At 40.4% G+C, this 15,425-nt stretch overlaps 1 protein-coding gene across 5 annotated transcripts in view; it reads right to left on the bottom strand.

Moving 5' to 3' along the window:
- Positions 1-311: 311 nt before the first annotated feature.
- Positions 312-15,425, bottom strand: part of RASAL2 (RAS protein activator like 2) — a 396,742-nt gene continuing 381,628 nt past the window's right edge. For 3 of the 5 annotated variants that reach the window (XM_057544819.1, XM_057544820.1, XM_057544821.1), the window contains 5 exons: positions 9,584-9,718; positions 7,294-7,496; positions 5,943-6,030; positions 3,021-3,051; positions 312-689 (listed from right to left, as the gene is read on the bottom strand). In XM_057544819.1, the coding sequence (XP_057400802.1) occupies positions 547-689; positions 3,021-3,051; positions 5,943-6,030; positions 7,294-7,496; positions 9,584-9,718 (600 nt within the window). In that variant the 3' untranslated portion in view covers positions 312-546. The remainder of the gene's footprint in view (positions 690-3,020; positions 3,052-5,942; positions 6,031-7,293; positions 7,497-9,583; positions 9,719-15,425) is intronic. The other 2 variants (XM_007172943.3, XM_007172942.3) reach the window with 1 other exon arrangement.

The following is a 15,425-nucleotide window of genomic DNA, read 5'->3' as shown; positions in this document are numbered from 1 at the left end:
GTGGGGTTTTTAAACTGGCAGAGGAATCCCTGAAAAATTCATTCTGACAATGTCCTACTGCGGTCTGTGTGCTCTATCAGACAGACACGTGGTCTCTACCAGCTGAGCCGCCAGGCTCATCTCTCATTCACATGTAGCTCCTACTTTGCCTCCTCTAACAACTGCAGTGCTTTCAACAAGAGGACAACAATAATAAAAATAGCAATAATTAAAAAGGTAATCTACATTATTAACTTCCTTTGGGTATATTACAGTGGTATTTTCTGTACATGGCCCAGAACTAAGTTCCCTATGTACACAGGGATGGGGGGTGGGGGTGGGGGGGGGCGCGTCGACCTTGGAAGTCTTAGCCTTATGCCCTGAAAGACAAGGTTCCTTTCTTCATTGGAGAGTTGCTCGCCACCCTGCTGTTCTGAAGTAGCAACATTCTGTAAACCTGGTGTGGCTGGGGAGAGGGCTGGGGATAGGAGAGCGGGGGCATTTCCTTCTGTCTCCTCCCACAGTCTGTCTATTCACAAAGCCCGTCAGCAGCTGCTGTTTTTGAATTCACCATTCTCCGTGATGGAAAGCTTGGTGGGGTTGGTGGGGGAGATGCCATTGCGGACCTGCATGCTGTACCGCTCCTTCACTTGGGTCAGCGCACTCATCAGTCTGGTGTTGGCCGAATCCAGCGACACGATCCGTTTTTCCTACAACACACCAATCATGGCTTTATTCTGGCTCCACGCAGGCAACTACACCGTAATATTCTACTGAATGACTGTTCTAATGCTTTCTATCAAACAGCAGTACACATGATGCTTCCCAGACAAATGGAACGTCTCTGCCTCTTTCTGCACCCTAGTCAGGCCAGCTTCCCCTGAGCCCAATGGGTCTGTGTTTATTTTCTCTCTTTTTTCCTTTCAGCATAGCAAGATTTGTTATTAATCATCCCTTGGGACCCTAGGACATCATGTAAAAATGACACCATGTGTTACCTCGGACTATGAAACAGAGGTGTCAAGCTGCCTTGCTGTATTAAGTACTTTGGGTCAAAACTAAAACATGGGAATTAGGTGACAAAGAAAGAAGCACCAGAGGTTTCATTTCACAGAGGAGAAGTGCATGTGATCTATGGGTTCTTAGACCCCGAAGGGGTCACATCAGTCACATTTGGAAAGAATTCACATGGTGCTCAAAACTGAAACAATACATGGTGGCAGTTTATAGTCACCAACAAAGTGAGGATGCAACAGCAAGAGGGGGAGAAGCAGCCAAAAGCTCAGACCAAGGAGTTATTTGAATATGGGAAGGGAGATGTGGCCAAAGGGGGATGCCAGAAACATAACACATGAAAACAAACAGAGAACACAAGCTCCTAGACTCATTCCAGCTCAGAGGTACTCCAGGAAAGCTACCCAATAAGGAGACTGCTTCCATTTTACTTTTGAATCTTGGGGGAAAAAAAAAAAAAAAAAAGGCTTAGAACCAATATTTTGGAACCAAAGACTGTTGAATACACAAAAAAAACCAAGAGAAAAAAGAGGGAAAAAATGGCAATCTAGAGAAAAGTAGGCTCATCTAAATTAAACAAAAATAAAAATCATCCCATCAAAATATCAGTCTCACAAAGACTAGGAGAGAAATCCTAATCTTAGCTTCACCAGCTAGGTAAATCATCCTAGAACCTTTCCTACATGAAGTTGCCATTTTTTAGAAAACAAGTTAACGCTGAGAAGGACAGTCTTTACCTACATCTATGATATCAAAAAAAAGGAAAAAAAAGCATGTGAGGAACAATCCCCAAAGCCAAAAAGAGCTTTCCTACCCAGGGAGTGTTCTACTCGGGGAAAAGCATGGTAAGGATAGTCATGGTCAGGTTCAGAGAGGACATACAAGGGCTGAGGGTTAGATGCTATTCCTTGCTGTTACAGCATAGCTCCACAGGGCCATGAGCAGCACTGCTGTGCCGGAAACGAGCTGCCCAAGGATGCAGAGTGAAGACCACTGCCCTGGGGGGAAATTTAGGTAAAAGCATATGCAACAACAGCATCAAGTAAGGCTTCCCTTTAATCTCCTGCTTTGGGGGTGGGGCGGGGATCTGTATGGCAGCAGGGCTGGTGGTCACAGTTTCAAAAGTATGAAAAAAAACTAGCTCACACTTGTTATTATTAACATTTTATTTTTTCCTTTCCCTGATGGAGAACTCAGGTGGTAAGATACAAAAAAATCAGCATTATTAACTAGCCCCTAATCTAGCCTAAGATGCTTTTTACTTTGGGAAGGTAACTTGTTTTAAGGATAAGCAAAACTCAAAGAAAGAAAGAACTACAAGGCTTTTAAAAAAATAATAATTAAAAAAATTACAGCCAGTGGAATTTACTGGGATAACAAGTGTAGATCTTTTAAAAGTCAGTAAGTAAGGGTTGGCCAGTGGTTACCAGGAGAAAAGGGGTGGGAGCCAGATATGATGTTTCCCCCTATGGTTAGAAATGATCTCTAAGCAGAAAACCTGGTAATATCTAAAAATGATTAAAAAAGAAAAGATATTTTAGTATTAGGATAAATTATCATGCCTCAATTCTAAGGAGTGCAGGATTCTTTAGGGTTGATCCAAAGAAATTAGGCATTCATGAAAAATTATTTGATTCTTAAAGGGTCAAAAAAGGCTAAGAATGATTGTATTTATTTATTTCCTGCAAGAGTAACAGCTGAAGTCAAGCAGCCCTTCTACTAAACAGTTGAAAGTTTCCAAGTGGAGAAACTCCCTTCTGTAACTCCCCCCACTGCCAACCTTTCAAAGTAAAACAAAAAATAAAAGAAAAAAAAAATCAAACAGGGACTTTTGAAAGTCAAGTTCAGTTGGCAAAAGATGGCCTTGACTTCTCCATTCTGCCTGGATTGAATGGCAAAGCAATCTAGTTCCTGCCTGACAGGAAGGATTTCAAGTGTGGGGAGTGCAGGAGCTGGAATGTGTAGGAGGCCAGTGTACCGGGCCAGGGCTGGGAACTGCTCAGCTAGAGAATGGACGGGTTACTTGCCTGTTTGCATAATCTCATCTCCATTTATGACCTGTAATTTAACACAGCGGAGATATCACTTGCAACAGTAACTAGGCAGCTGCTTGCTTCTCCTAGGAGGAAGTCCTCCATCTGAGTGACATGGAGAGATCCTGGGGGGTGAAAGGTGGCACAGCCCCTGGTCTGACGTTTAAGAAATGGTCCCGTAGTACCATCACCAGGATCTCCATGGTGGTGCTACAAGGCCCAGGACAGGGTCACCAGGGGAGTACTCATCCTCTCCCGGTTCCAGTAGAAAGTGGCTGACCCCGGTGGGGCCTTTGGAGCATAAACTGACTCCAGGAGATGGAGAGGCTGAGTTCAGGGACCAGCCTTGTCTGTAGGGGCACAGGGCTGCTGAGAGAGAAGATGGAAACCAGTTCGCTGGGTACCTGACCTGTCCTCTTTTGGGAAATGTTGGGCCCATCGCTAGTATAAGGAAAACAATTCATTTCAGAAATATTTTTTAACTGCCAGTGGCACCAAGGCAGGTGTCAGGGACATAAAAGTATGGGTTCCCTCGCTGGGAAGCGTTCACCCCCAAACATGTCCTCATTCTATTAAATAATGCCAGAAGGGCTGCTCTGCTCCATCAAACACTTAAGATGTAAGATTTATCCTTTCAAAGGAAAAGTCATTTGTTACAAAAGACACTAAAGGATTTTCATAGTCTTTTGCTAGAATAAGATTTTAATGTATCAGTGAGACAACAGCTGGAACTGAGAAACCTTCCTTTTAAGGAGATTATAATTTTTTTAAAAACTAGTTTTAGTATTTATCATCTGTGCTGTGCATGGTGCAGTGGTTTTCAAAATGTGGTCTAATGGATTCTCCAAGTGTTCTTTAGGGACCCATAGTGAGCCTCCAGTGGAAGCCCTTGTTCTTGAATGGTCAGCAGGAACAGCTGGAAAGCAATCTATGGAAGGTATCTCTGGTTCCACCAAAATAGTCCACAGAATCAAACCATTTGAAAACCACTGCCTGAAATATGGACCCAAACTGTTACCTAGTTTAGCCAGACCACAAGTCTGACATTGACTGATGCTTTGAGGATAAGAGTTCTCCCATTCCTGAATGGTGATGCCCTCGTGTTAACTGAGAGAAGGTCCTTACTTTCCAGAGTTTTTGAGCCCTGATGAACCTGATTCCCTCCCTTGCTTTCATCTTCTATGCCTATGACTCATGCTTCATACCTGGTCATCTTACCCTAGATGTCAAAATGGGGGGCAGGGGTGGGGTAGAAATCTTCAGAAGCTAATGATGAGGTTGTCTTGACAGGCAACCAAGAAAGTGGAAATACTATATGCACAGAGCCACGACTACGACACCCCCAAGCTCCCTCTGCTTAAGACTGACACGGTTTTAGACAAGCTGAAATTATTAAAACGGTCTGTATGATCTCATTAGAACTAAAATCTATTCGGGTGTAGTTATTAATAGAACTCTCTCTGCTTTACACCGTCATATTGAAGATCCCAAAGTGAACACTTATCAACACTTGTTTTCCTGACTAAATTGCCCTCTTTATCCAGGCTGTTTCTCTTAAGCCTCTCAGATGAATTTTTACAGTGTGTCTGTCGAGAAGGCCTTGTCTCTGCTACCCTTCCCTCACCTACCTTGGGGACACCTAGAAAAGTTTAAAAAATGGACCAAGTAAGAACTTTCTTCTGACTCTTAGGAGGTCTAAATATCCAGAAACTGCAGAGTTCAAGGGTCCAAAATATTCTGGGAACCGTGCTGACGAGAGAGCATGACAACTCACACTCGACTTCCGGGTCTCGTGTATGTGAGGGAGTAGGAGGCGCATGACGCATTCTTCCCATGGCTGCGCTTTCAGCCTTACTCCCAATTCCTTTGAAAAATAAACCCCATCCCATATTAGCCCTGTCAGGAAACTAGACTGGGGGTAAAATGCCTGTTTAAGAATACTGGGGGCTCTACCATAGACTGACTACTGGCTGATAAGGAGAGAAGAAAGTTGGACATAAAGTCCTTGCTCCCATTTTGATTTCAGAGCTTAGGGAAATGATATGGTACTTAAGGGTGAGAAACGTGAACCTGGCTGGGTGGTCTTCAGGGAGGTGATGCATTCAGTGGCCAGACCGGCCACATCCAAGCTGCACTGCCGTTTGTTATTTGTTTCACTCTAAGAAATACAACCATGTTTTGCACTGATAAAATGAAAAAGGAATTAGAAACATTTCCTGCCTCCGGGGTTTTGCTCTGATCACTGACGTGAACCTGGGAGGGGGTGCTCTTGGCAGTGGTCCGTCATGCCATTATTGTCACAGGTAGAAGCTGCAGTGAGCAGAGGCCCAGGTTCCGATTTCATCAACCAAAAGAGGCTCTCCAAGCACAGCGCCAACAGAGAAGGGCAGCCAAGCGAATCCCAGGCATCAACGCCAAATCCAGAACCAAAAGAATAACAAGGAAGGGTACCTTTCACCACCCTGTCTTTCCCCTGCAGCTAGACTACTGTTTGGGGCCAGAGGCTGATGGCACAGTGGACGTGACTGACAAGACTGTGAACATCATAGCCAAGCAATGGTCAGTGGAGGTCACAAGCCAGACACATGCAGTGTACTTTTCACAGGTACCCCCTTAGAGAATGCCCTCCTTTCCAGAAGGAAAGAAGTAAACCCCATCATGCACTAGGTTGAGATTTGTCGAGCAACTGCACTAAGCACGCTAAAACTTTGCTAGGTTAACAGACTTGTCACCAGTAAAGGAAAGGAAAGGTCATAGAGGTCACAAAGAAACTATTTTACTCTTCAAAAGGTAATGCTGAGAACTTTCCAGTGACCTATTGTCCATCATGTGCCTTGGCATTTGCAAGGGGTGGGAAGTCAGGAGATAACAGTTATTATAAACAAGTGCCTTCCACTAGATTAAGAATCTGCTTACCTGTGCATCAATTATTTTTTGCTTTGCATCGATAACTGCTTGCATCTCAGCATGATCCTTCTTCAATTCCTCTTCCACAGCCATTAGCCTAGAATTGGGTAGTAAGGAGAGATCAACATCTTCAAGGAGAGAGCTGGCTAACATAGAGAACAAGAAACCCACACTCAGGACAGCTCAGTACTGCCACTCCTTCCTAGTACAAGATCTGCAACCATGCTCTATCTTCTCAGCCACCTTAGAAGAAGACATCCAAAGTTGATTTCTCTACTGGGACTGGATTTTCACCTCCTCTGGAATAGCATTCCCACAATTATCATCTCCCTCTTTTCTATCAGATCCTTTCCTCAGCACAACTTATTTCATCTTAAAATAGCAAACCAACCCACAAAAACCAAACCCTCTCTTAATCTTGTTGTCTTGTAACAGGTGACCTTCCTCTTCCCCTGAACAGCTAAGTTTCCTCAGAGCGTACTCTACACATAGTAGGTCTACTTTCTTTCTCATCCACCATTCACATCTTAACCCCCTGATGTTTAACTCCATGAAAAGCCTCTCGGTAAGACTGCTAAATACTTCTGTGCTGCTAAAACAGCAAACCTTCTCTGACTTTAAGTTACTTGACCTGCCTACAGCATTTAACAACACTGAAGCACAGTGGTCATGAGCATGGCCTCTGGGGCTTGACTTCGTGGCTTCAAATCCCAGCAGCAACACTAAGTGACCTTGGGCAAGTGACTTAATGAATTTGTTGCCTGTTTCTTTATTTGTAAAATGAGAATAATAATAATGCCTACTTCAGAGGTTGGCATTAATCAAATTATTATTAACAGATTAAACAAATTTTATCTGTAAAGTGCTTAGAAAAGTACCTGGCCCATAGTAAGTGCTATGTAGCATTTGGTAAAATTGCCCCCTCCCTTAGCCTCCCTTGGACGTCCCTGGCCTTCTCCCTTAATTCTCTGGCCCTAAAGACATCCCATGAAACTCCCTTCCACCTCTCTGGGCTTGTTCTAAAAAACTAAGTTAGCCTTGGACATTGAATACGTACATTTTTAAGATTCAGTTTTCCTCTGAGACCTCTCAAGGGAGTCACTAAGTTTTAGTTTTTTCTAATCGTTACAACTAAAGGAAAATAGACTACCTCTATCTTCAAAGGAAGTGCACTAAGGTCTCACATTTAGAAAAGCGTAAGAGATATAGTCAGCTGTCACCTTTGTACCAAGTACCACAGAGGACACGTAGAGTGGAAAATGGCTTTTGCTGCCATTGCTTTAGGATTCTCTGGGTCATCGTCCCACCTCTTTGCAGCCCTAGCTACCCAGCCCATGTCCACCGCCAGGCGACCTCTAACCTGCTGATGATGCTCTTCATCTGGCTGTCCTTCTCCTCCTGCTGCCTGCGCAGCCTCTCCTCGCTGTCCTCCAGCCGGGCCTTGTACTCCAGCAGCAGCTTCTGCATCTGCTGCTCCTGCACCAGCAACCGGCGCTCATACTCCTCTAGCCGCCGGCTGGACACTCGCAGGCGCTCCTTCAGTTTCGTAATTTCCTGTTCGTACTAGAGCAGAGGAGAAGAGGCGCCACAGACAAGGAGAGAAATACTGGAGTTACGCTGGTTTTAGTCGTTAGTGATTTATTTTTTACGAAAGAAACCCTAGGCAATGGAGCTGGAGGCTGCCTGAACTGCCATCCCACGGGCTGCTGATGTTCTTTAAAATTATCAACAGGAATCACTTAGGAGCTCTGCCCACCTCCTAAAATTACATTTTTCATCTTACCTTGGCATTCCAAATCTATATCATTTATGTATCACTCTCCACATTAAACCACCAGTTCCTGCAAGCCACATCCAATCTGTGACGGTATCAAATGGGAGCAGGAAAAAAAAGATCAAGCACTTAGAAGCCTGACAGATAACTTAAAATAAGTCAAAAGCCAGTGGTCTACATGAGAAAAGATTTCTGTATCATCACCTGTACTGTAGGATCTCTGACATGCCTTCACTCATCAGACTGCCATTCTTTCACCCTACTAGAGCCAGCCCTTTAGAGAGCAAGCAGCACTTCCATAATGTTAAGTTACTAAACCAATAAATAGAATTTTATGGCTGCTTTCTCCCCAGCTATAAAAGCGTAAACCATTCAGGTCACAAGCTCTAAGCAAAAGGCCTACATGTTCTCTGGGGCTGATTAATACTGCCTCTTGGCCTATTTTCATGATGTTCATCTGCCCAGTTTGCTACTGCTTGTTGGAACACATATGTCTGTTTTCTCACTAAAGCTTTATATACATTTATATTCACTAAAGCTTTATATAATTCAATTGGTTACGTGGCCCTTTCTTGTACTGAAGCTGCTGTGGGTTGGGGTTTGAGTAACTGGAATGTCAAATTTCTGGGTGAGGCAAGAAGCATTAAGCTTTCTTGTATATGGCCTATTTAAATTCATTAGTAATTAATGATAAATCTGTATGCTGCTTTGTAAAATGCAATGTGTTTTTACATAATATTCCATTTAATTGACAATCAGACAGTTAGCTTCTGCTTATCCAACATCATGGTCCTACACTACGCTTATTAATCCAGAAGGTCAAAGATGACAGTTCTTATACAGTTTGAAGAGGTAGACTGCATCAATAAGCATAGTTTAGGATCCTGCTGATAAGTAAGCAGAAGCTACTTGTCTGGTTGTTAATTAAATGAGGTAATGCCATACATGATGTCAATGTTCTTGTTTGATAATCCTTATTCTTCATGTCAACTTTTCTTAACAAAACGAAACGAAACAAAACTGAAGCAATAGATAATGTCTTTTCTTTTTTCTTTTTTTTTTTTTTAGTCAATGTCTTTTAAAAAATCAGCTATAGTGTTACAAGTTCTTTACCCAGAAAAGGTGAAAAGAAAAACAAAAAAAGGGACTTCCCTAGTGGCGCAGTGGTTAAGAATCTGCCTGCCAATGCAGGGGACACGGGTTCGAGCCCTGGTCTGGGAAGATTCCCACATGCCGCGGAGCAACTAATCCCGTGCACCACAACTACTGAGCCTGCACTCTAGAGCCAACGAGCCACAACTACTGAAGCCTGCAAGCCACAACTACTGAAGCTCATGTGCCTAGAGCCTGTGCTCTGCAACAAGAGAAGCCACTGCAATGAGAAGCCCGTGCATCGCAACAAAGAGTAGCCCCTGCTTGTGGCAACTAGAGAAAGCCCGTGCACAGCAACGAAGACCCAACGCAGCCAATAAATAAATAAATAAACAAACAAAAACAAAAAAAGACAAAATCATTACAAAGATATAGAAAGGAAGTCTAGTCCAAGGGTAATCTTGACTATGGTTAGTTATACAGAAACACTAAATATTCACCTAAAATGACTAGAAATGAGTAGCAGAGTTTTCTCCAAGTTAAGGCAACTCATATTAAAAAAAAAAAAAAAAATTAGAGCTAATCCTCCCACCCCAGCTTGATGGACATTTCCGCATATTTTCAAACACAGACACTACTGAATTATCATACACAGATACGCATATAAGGGTTAACATAAGAGGTGGAGCTGAAGTTGGGGACCCTGGGGAGATCATCTCCTTGGCTAGACGACCCTTTGGGTGGCCTATCACTGTGCGGGCAATAAAGACAGACTAGGTTCTACCTTCTCGGCATGCTTGGCTTCATCTTGATTTTGCTCGGTTTCTTCTACATCCTCTTCATATTGCCCATTGTTCAGAACCCAGGCTGCTGTCCTCTCTACTGGGGACATTGTGGCCGAGTCCACAGGTGACTGAACCTGCGTCAGAAATACCTATTAGCATCTCCCAAAAGAGCTCATCCACAGTTATGTTTCACAAAGAGAGCTATTCTTAGAAGACATAATTGTGATCCCTGTTTTCTGATAAATGTTCCCAGTTCTAAATAATATTTTGTTACTGCAAGGGCTGGGGGTGAGGAAAGAGAATATCCATTTGTACAAGAATAAAATATTCTGAAATGTTGCGAATAGAAATCACATCTAAGAACCTGCCTTTTTTTCCCTCCAAAGAGGGAAAGCCAAGGCCTTAAAATTGTTAATTAGTCCAATGGTTTCATTAGGTCATTACCTAATGAAATTACGATGATGACAGAATGAGAGAAAGAAAGCACAAGTTGATGGTTGATTGCTCAGGTGAGGAAACACCTGCTTAACCAGGGATGATCAGGAACCAAGGAATTGATTAATGCTAAACAACTCACAAGGTACCCATTTATATATCAGAATGCCAAATTCTTAATTTTCACATCAACCATTTAGGGAAAGAGAAAAAAAAGTGATATTGGTCATTTTTACAGACATTGACTTCTTCATGGGTTAACATCACTCAGAAGTCCATATTTTACCAGAAAGTTTCTTGATGAATACAGGATCAAAACAATGGACATCAACATAGTCTAAGGAATATTTCTATCCAGTTAGGATAGCTAGATAAATTGCCCTTTTCCAACAGATATACAGAGTGATAAGAATTCTGGCTTTGAGTAGCAATTCTGCTACTTACATTGTCACTTAATCTCTTAAATACTTTTTTCCAAATCTACTGAATAGGGCTACCACCACCATCACCACCTATCCTGACCATCTCCCAGGGAGTTCTAAGGACTGAACAATATAAAGTATGTGAAAGTTCTTTGGAAACTATGGAGTACTATAGAGCTTAGATGTTATTACTGTATTTATGCTTAGAAAACTGGCCCTGGATATGATAATTTATATTGGGCTACTGAACATTAGTGGTTTCTCCATAAACAATGCTGGAAATAGACAACAAATTCTTTTTCTCTGGCTTTCTTGAGAGAAAGAGAGAGAGACAGATAGAACAAAGCATTTTTATGTGAGTTAGCCTTTTTATAATTAAAATGAATTTCTATTTTGAGGACCAATACTCTATAAATAATTGGAAGGGAATTTTCTCTCCCATGCAGAGCTATGTACCTTAAGAATCTTTATGTCATTTTGGAATAAAACCCGGTTAAACTCTAAATATATAGATATTTTAAAATAAGGGGTATCTTGATGACTTTGAGATTTAGAAAGACTAGATGAAAAAAATTGGTTGCAGAGACAAAAAGGTTATTTGGGAGAGACTTTAAAAAATATTCATACAAAAGTAGCATGAGGGTATTTCCTAAAGGTTTGAAGAAGAACCTGGTTTGGATGATTTACAAACAGATTACAGATACATATCGATAAAAAACAGCTTCATGCCTGAGGCACACACAAGCAACAGTGAATGAACTTTTAGAAATTCCTTCTTTAAAGCCATTTTCTCCCCTGTGTCAAGAAAAACATAAACATGTCTTAAACTTCAGTACCCTCAGTTCTTAAAAAGTCTACCTTCATCTCCACTATGGTAGGTAGGCTTCTTATACTTCATTCATTTGTGTATCATTCTCATTTTTTTTTGTCATAACCATGTTGTCACTGATATACTATTTATCATCTCTTTAAAACAACCTTTTTCAGTTAGCTAAGTCCTTATGCTAAGCAATATTATCAGTAAAATCATGAGTTTAATGTTATATATATTATAAATTTATAAATACATTTAATATTAATAGTTAGATATTTTTCTAATATGTGTTAAAATAATTAAATGATTGATTAAATACCTTGTATACTTAAATAATTTTGAGTATCACACTTTGGAAACACTGATCTATAGACTATAGTATCATTTATATTAAAAAAGATAATAATTATCTACTTCAAAAGTTATTATGAGAAACAAATGAGATAGCATGTAAAAGCAGTTTGTAAACTACGAGGTACTTCACACACACACACACACACACACACACACACACACACACACACACCCCTAGTTCTCCCCCTACTGGATTTTGAAAGCAGAGCACAATAAATTGCTTTAGTATTTAGAGAAAAATCGTTTAAAAAGGGGTTTAGGTTTTTATTTGATATATGTACACCTGAAAGGCAAAATATTGTGGTTCTGAGTCTTTAAAAATTAATAGAAAGTCAATACTTAAAGGAGACAAATGCCTTTTTAATTTTAGAATCTTATCCCTTTACCACATAGGGCACAGGAGAGCTGCTTTTCTGTGAAACCAGGATTTTCTATTCAGCTGCTGCTTGAGATAAAGTAGCCACTAAAATGAATAACTTTAATGTTTGGAATTTAAAACTTCAAGGAAGCTAATTCAGTAGCTTTCTGCTTTATAGTTAACAATATGTTGTTCCCAAGAACTTTCTTCCCCTGTGATTTGTTACGAGTAACTATTTATTGAGTGCCAATAAATGCACTATAAACTAATAGTATCCCTAAGAACATACTAAAGAGAGATCTTAGCCCCTAAAAGCATATTAAAAACAACTTCTTAGGTAATCTAGGCATAAAATGTAAAGTGAGAAGCTGTAAAAATAAAGAGTTGGTTCATTTCACTGGTGTTGGTGGTAGCTACCATACCTTCAGAAGGACTAACAATGTCCAGTGAATTATGAGACAGTGTACAATGGGAACTGGGCATTCCAGTCTATTCCTATTTTATTGGTTGAACCTGTTTTTCAACCACTTCCTCATACACCCTAGCACTTTGCATGGCATACGGGAGGTGGTCAATAAGTTTTGAAAAAATAAATCAGACTAATATAAAACTATTCCTTGTATTTATGATAAAACCTTTACATAACTATAAAGAGCAGAAAAGTAATATTGAACAAATCAGAAATAGTTTTACCTACATTGAAGACTATGGAGGTGATTTTTATTTCCAAATTTTTTTCAAAATTATTTGTTATTGTAATACATTCTTCACATGAAAGAACTATGTGCTGTAGTTTACGTTTATTTGACTGGTCTTCCGAGTGCCGGTCTTATTTCCTGATTAGACTGTCAACCCTTGAAGCATGGCACCATATATCGCAGAACATTTTTCCTCTGGGAATGGCAGTGACTATGTCATGGCACAACTGATGCTCAATAAAATAGTATCCATTTATAATTACTTTGGATTCTCTTTAGAATTCATTACCAAGGTGTAATTTATTGCTAAGAGAAGGATACCCTATGTTTTTCCTCTAATCCTTTGGAAGTACATCAAAGGCTTTTCCTCAGTGATTGTTCTATCTCCTTTATAAGCTGGATAGACAACAAAATTTATTACCCCTAGTTTATCGTCAAAGAAATTGAGAAAATAGGTTGGTAAATGGTTCAGATGCCATCTTGCTTAGCTATAGCCTTAAGAAGAGCATTTTCTCCATTGACTTCCAACAGTGGATCATTAAAGAAAATGAAGGATGAAAAAGACGAAATGAAAAGGAGCACGGATTCCTATTAGGAATATAATGAGATAAAGCTTTTATAGGGTTTCTCTGGGAAAAATAATAATGCTGTAGGGCAAAAGGGCTTGAGAAAGCAGTTTCACTGATCCTACAGTTAGCCTGGCTATGCTGAGGATGACTGAGAACAGGCCGGTTCCCTGTTTATTTACTAGATATAAATAAGACTTGTTGCTTTCAGCTTCTCCATAGTCTGAAATAGTCAGGTTCCCATAAATGAATAACACTTTTGCTATCAACACCAAAGAAAGAGCTGACTAAATTAGTAAGTAAACTCTGAGAATCCTTGAAGAGGTTGGTTAGGAGAGGGTTCAACAAATCCAAATGTGAAAACTGTAGCATCATTCTGATAGGCTTGTCAAATACCTACTTAAAAAGCCTCTTCAAATTAGAATTTCTAAGGTTAGGTAACACGCTATAATCTGAACAACTCATATACTGTAAATAGAGTCTATTATGTGCACAGAGTACATGATACACAAAAAAACAAGATGGAGAGGAAAATGATTAAAAAGAAATCCAGGGCTTCCCTGGTGGCGCAGTGGTTGAGAGTCTGCCTGCCAATGCAAGGAACACGGGTTCGAGCCCTGGTCTGGGAAGATCCCACATGCCACGGAGCGGCTGTGCCCGTGAGCCACAACTACTGAGCCTGCGCGTCTGGAGCCTGTGCTCCGCAACAAGAGAGGCCGCGATAGTGGGAGGCCCGTGCACCGCGATGAAGAGTGGCCCCCGCTTGCCGCAACTAGAGAAGTCCCTTGCACAGAAACGGAGACCCCACACAGCCAAAAATAAATAAATAAATAAATTTTAAAAAAAAGATTAAAAAAAAAATACTCAAGTGGAATTTACTAAAAAAAAAAAAAAAAAAAGAAATCCAAACAGAGGCCAAAAAGGGTCAAAAAATTCCTTCTCTGTAGAACTAGGATTTTATTTCCTTCCTACTCAGCAAATGGAGACGACTGAAGCTAGTTACATTGCCAACAATGGCCGCTCCTTTGTGCTAAGATACAAATGGAATTTGCATGGGACAAAACCTCCAATAATTACAAATGCCTGCAGAACAATCCCCACAAAGAAATCCTCCAATTTTTGGGAGAGAAGAATTCCCCAACACAATTTGCAATTAAAATATGTAAAGGAATTTACGTAAAAAATGTGCTGATTATATAGAACATCAGAGGCTTCATGGGAGTGAGATGAGAAAAGCAAGCAAGAAAGATAAGTAACAAAAAAAATAATAACATAAGTTTGAAAGAATAAAACATCTGCATAGAAAAAGCCAGTGTAGAAAAAACAGAAAATTGAGCAATCAAAATACAGTGATTTATGGTTTAACTGATATGACAGTGGCAGCACCACCAAAGGCACAAACAGGGCTGAATATGTAAAGCTGTGCTGTGGCTATGCCCCCCTTCATGCCAACATAATATAGACATTCCCAAGCTCATTAATGGCTATATGCATTTCATACCTCCCATCTATCCAGACAGCTTTCTATTCACGCACAGAAACACGTAGTGCTTATATGATAGGTGTCATATTTTCCTACAGCACAGATATTATAAATGACAATTGGTTTCAGATGATCACACAAAAGGCTATTTAATTTACAATATCTATAAACAGTCAGTCTGAGTCACGGGTCCTGGGAATTGAGGACAACATGATACAGGAGGGAAGGGTAAGCATTCTTTTTTCTCTCCAGGGCTGGGACTAAGTCCAACTTTGAAAAGTAGGCAGAGGGCCCGCCCTGTGGCCTGTCTTGCCCCTCTCTGCCAATCTGATATTCTTCTCTACTCCTTACCTCATCCTCAGGGCCTTCAAGCTGCACTAAACCCCCACATAGACATTTGCCTCCACACAGTATTGCATCTCTAAAATTACTTATCTTTCTTTTCTCCTCTCAATCAACAATTTAATTATCTGAAAGGGGTTGATCTCAACTAGAAGCTAGCATAAAATCAAAGTATGGAAACTAATTCACAATAAGGTGGGAAAGACTGATAGCCTCCTAACATAAATTAAATGTACATATATGATATATATATATAAAAGATGTATATATATAAAAGCATTTTCATTTAAAGAAAAGGAAAAAATTATATAATATAATCATTATGTAAATTAATAGAGTATAATCTTTTTTCCTTTTCTTTAAATGAAA

Source organism: Balaenoptera acutorostrata, chromosome 1 (genome assembly GCF_949987535.1).
Source record: "Balaenoptera acutorostrata chromosome 1, mBalAcu1.1, whole genome shotgun sequence".
NCBI classification, from domain to species: Eukaryota; Metazoa; Chordata; class Mammalia; order Artiodactyla; family Balaenopteridae; genus Balaenoptera; species Balaenoptera acutorostrata.
Note: the sequence above shows the minus strand (reverse complement) of the source record. Positions and strands in the feature narration are given on the sequence as shown.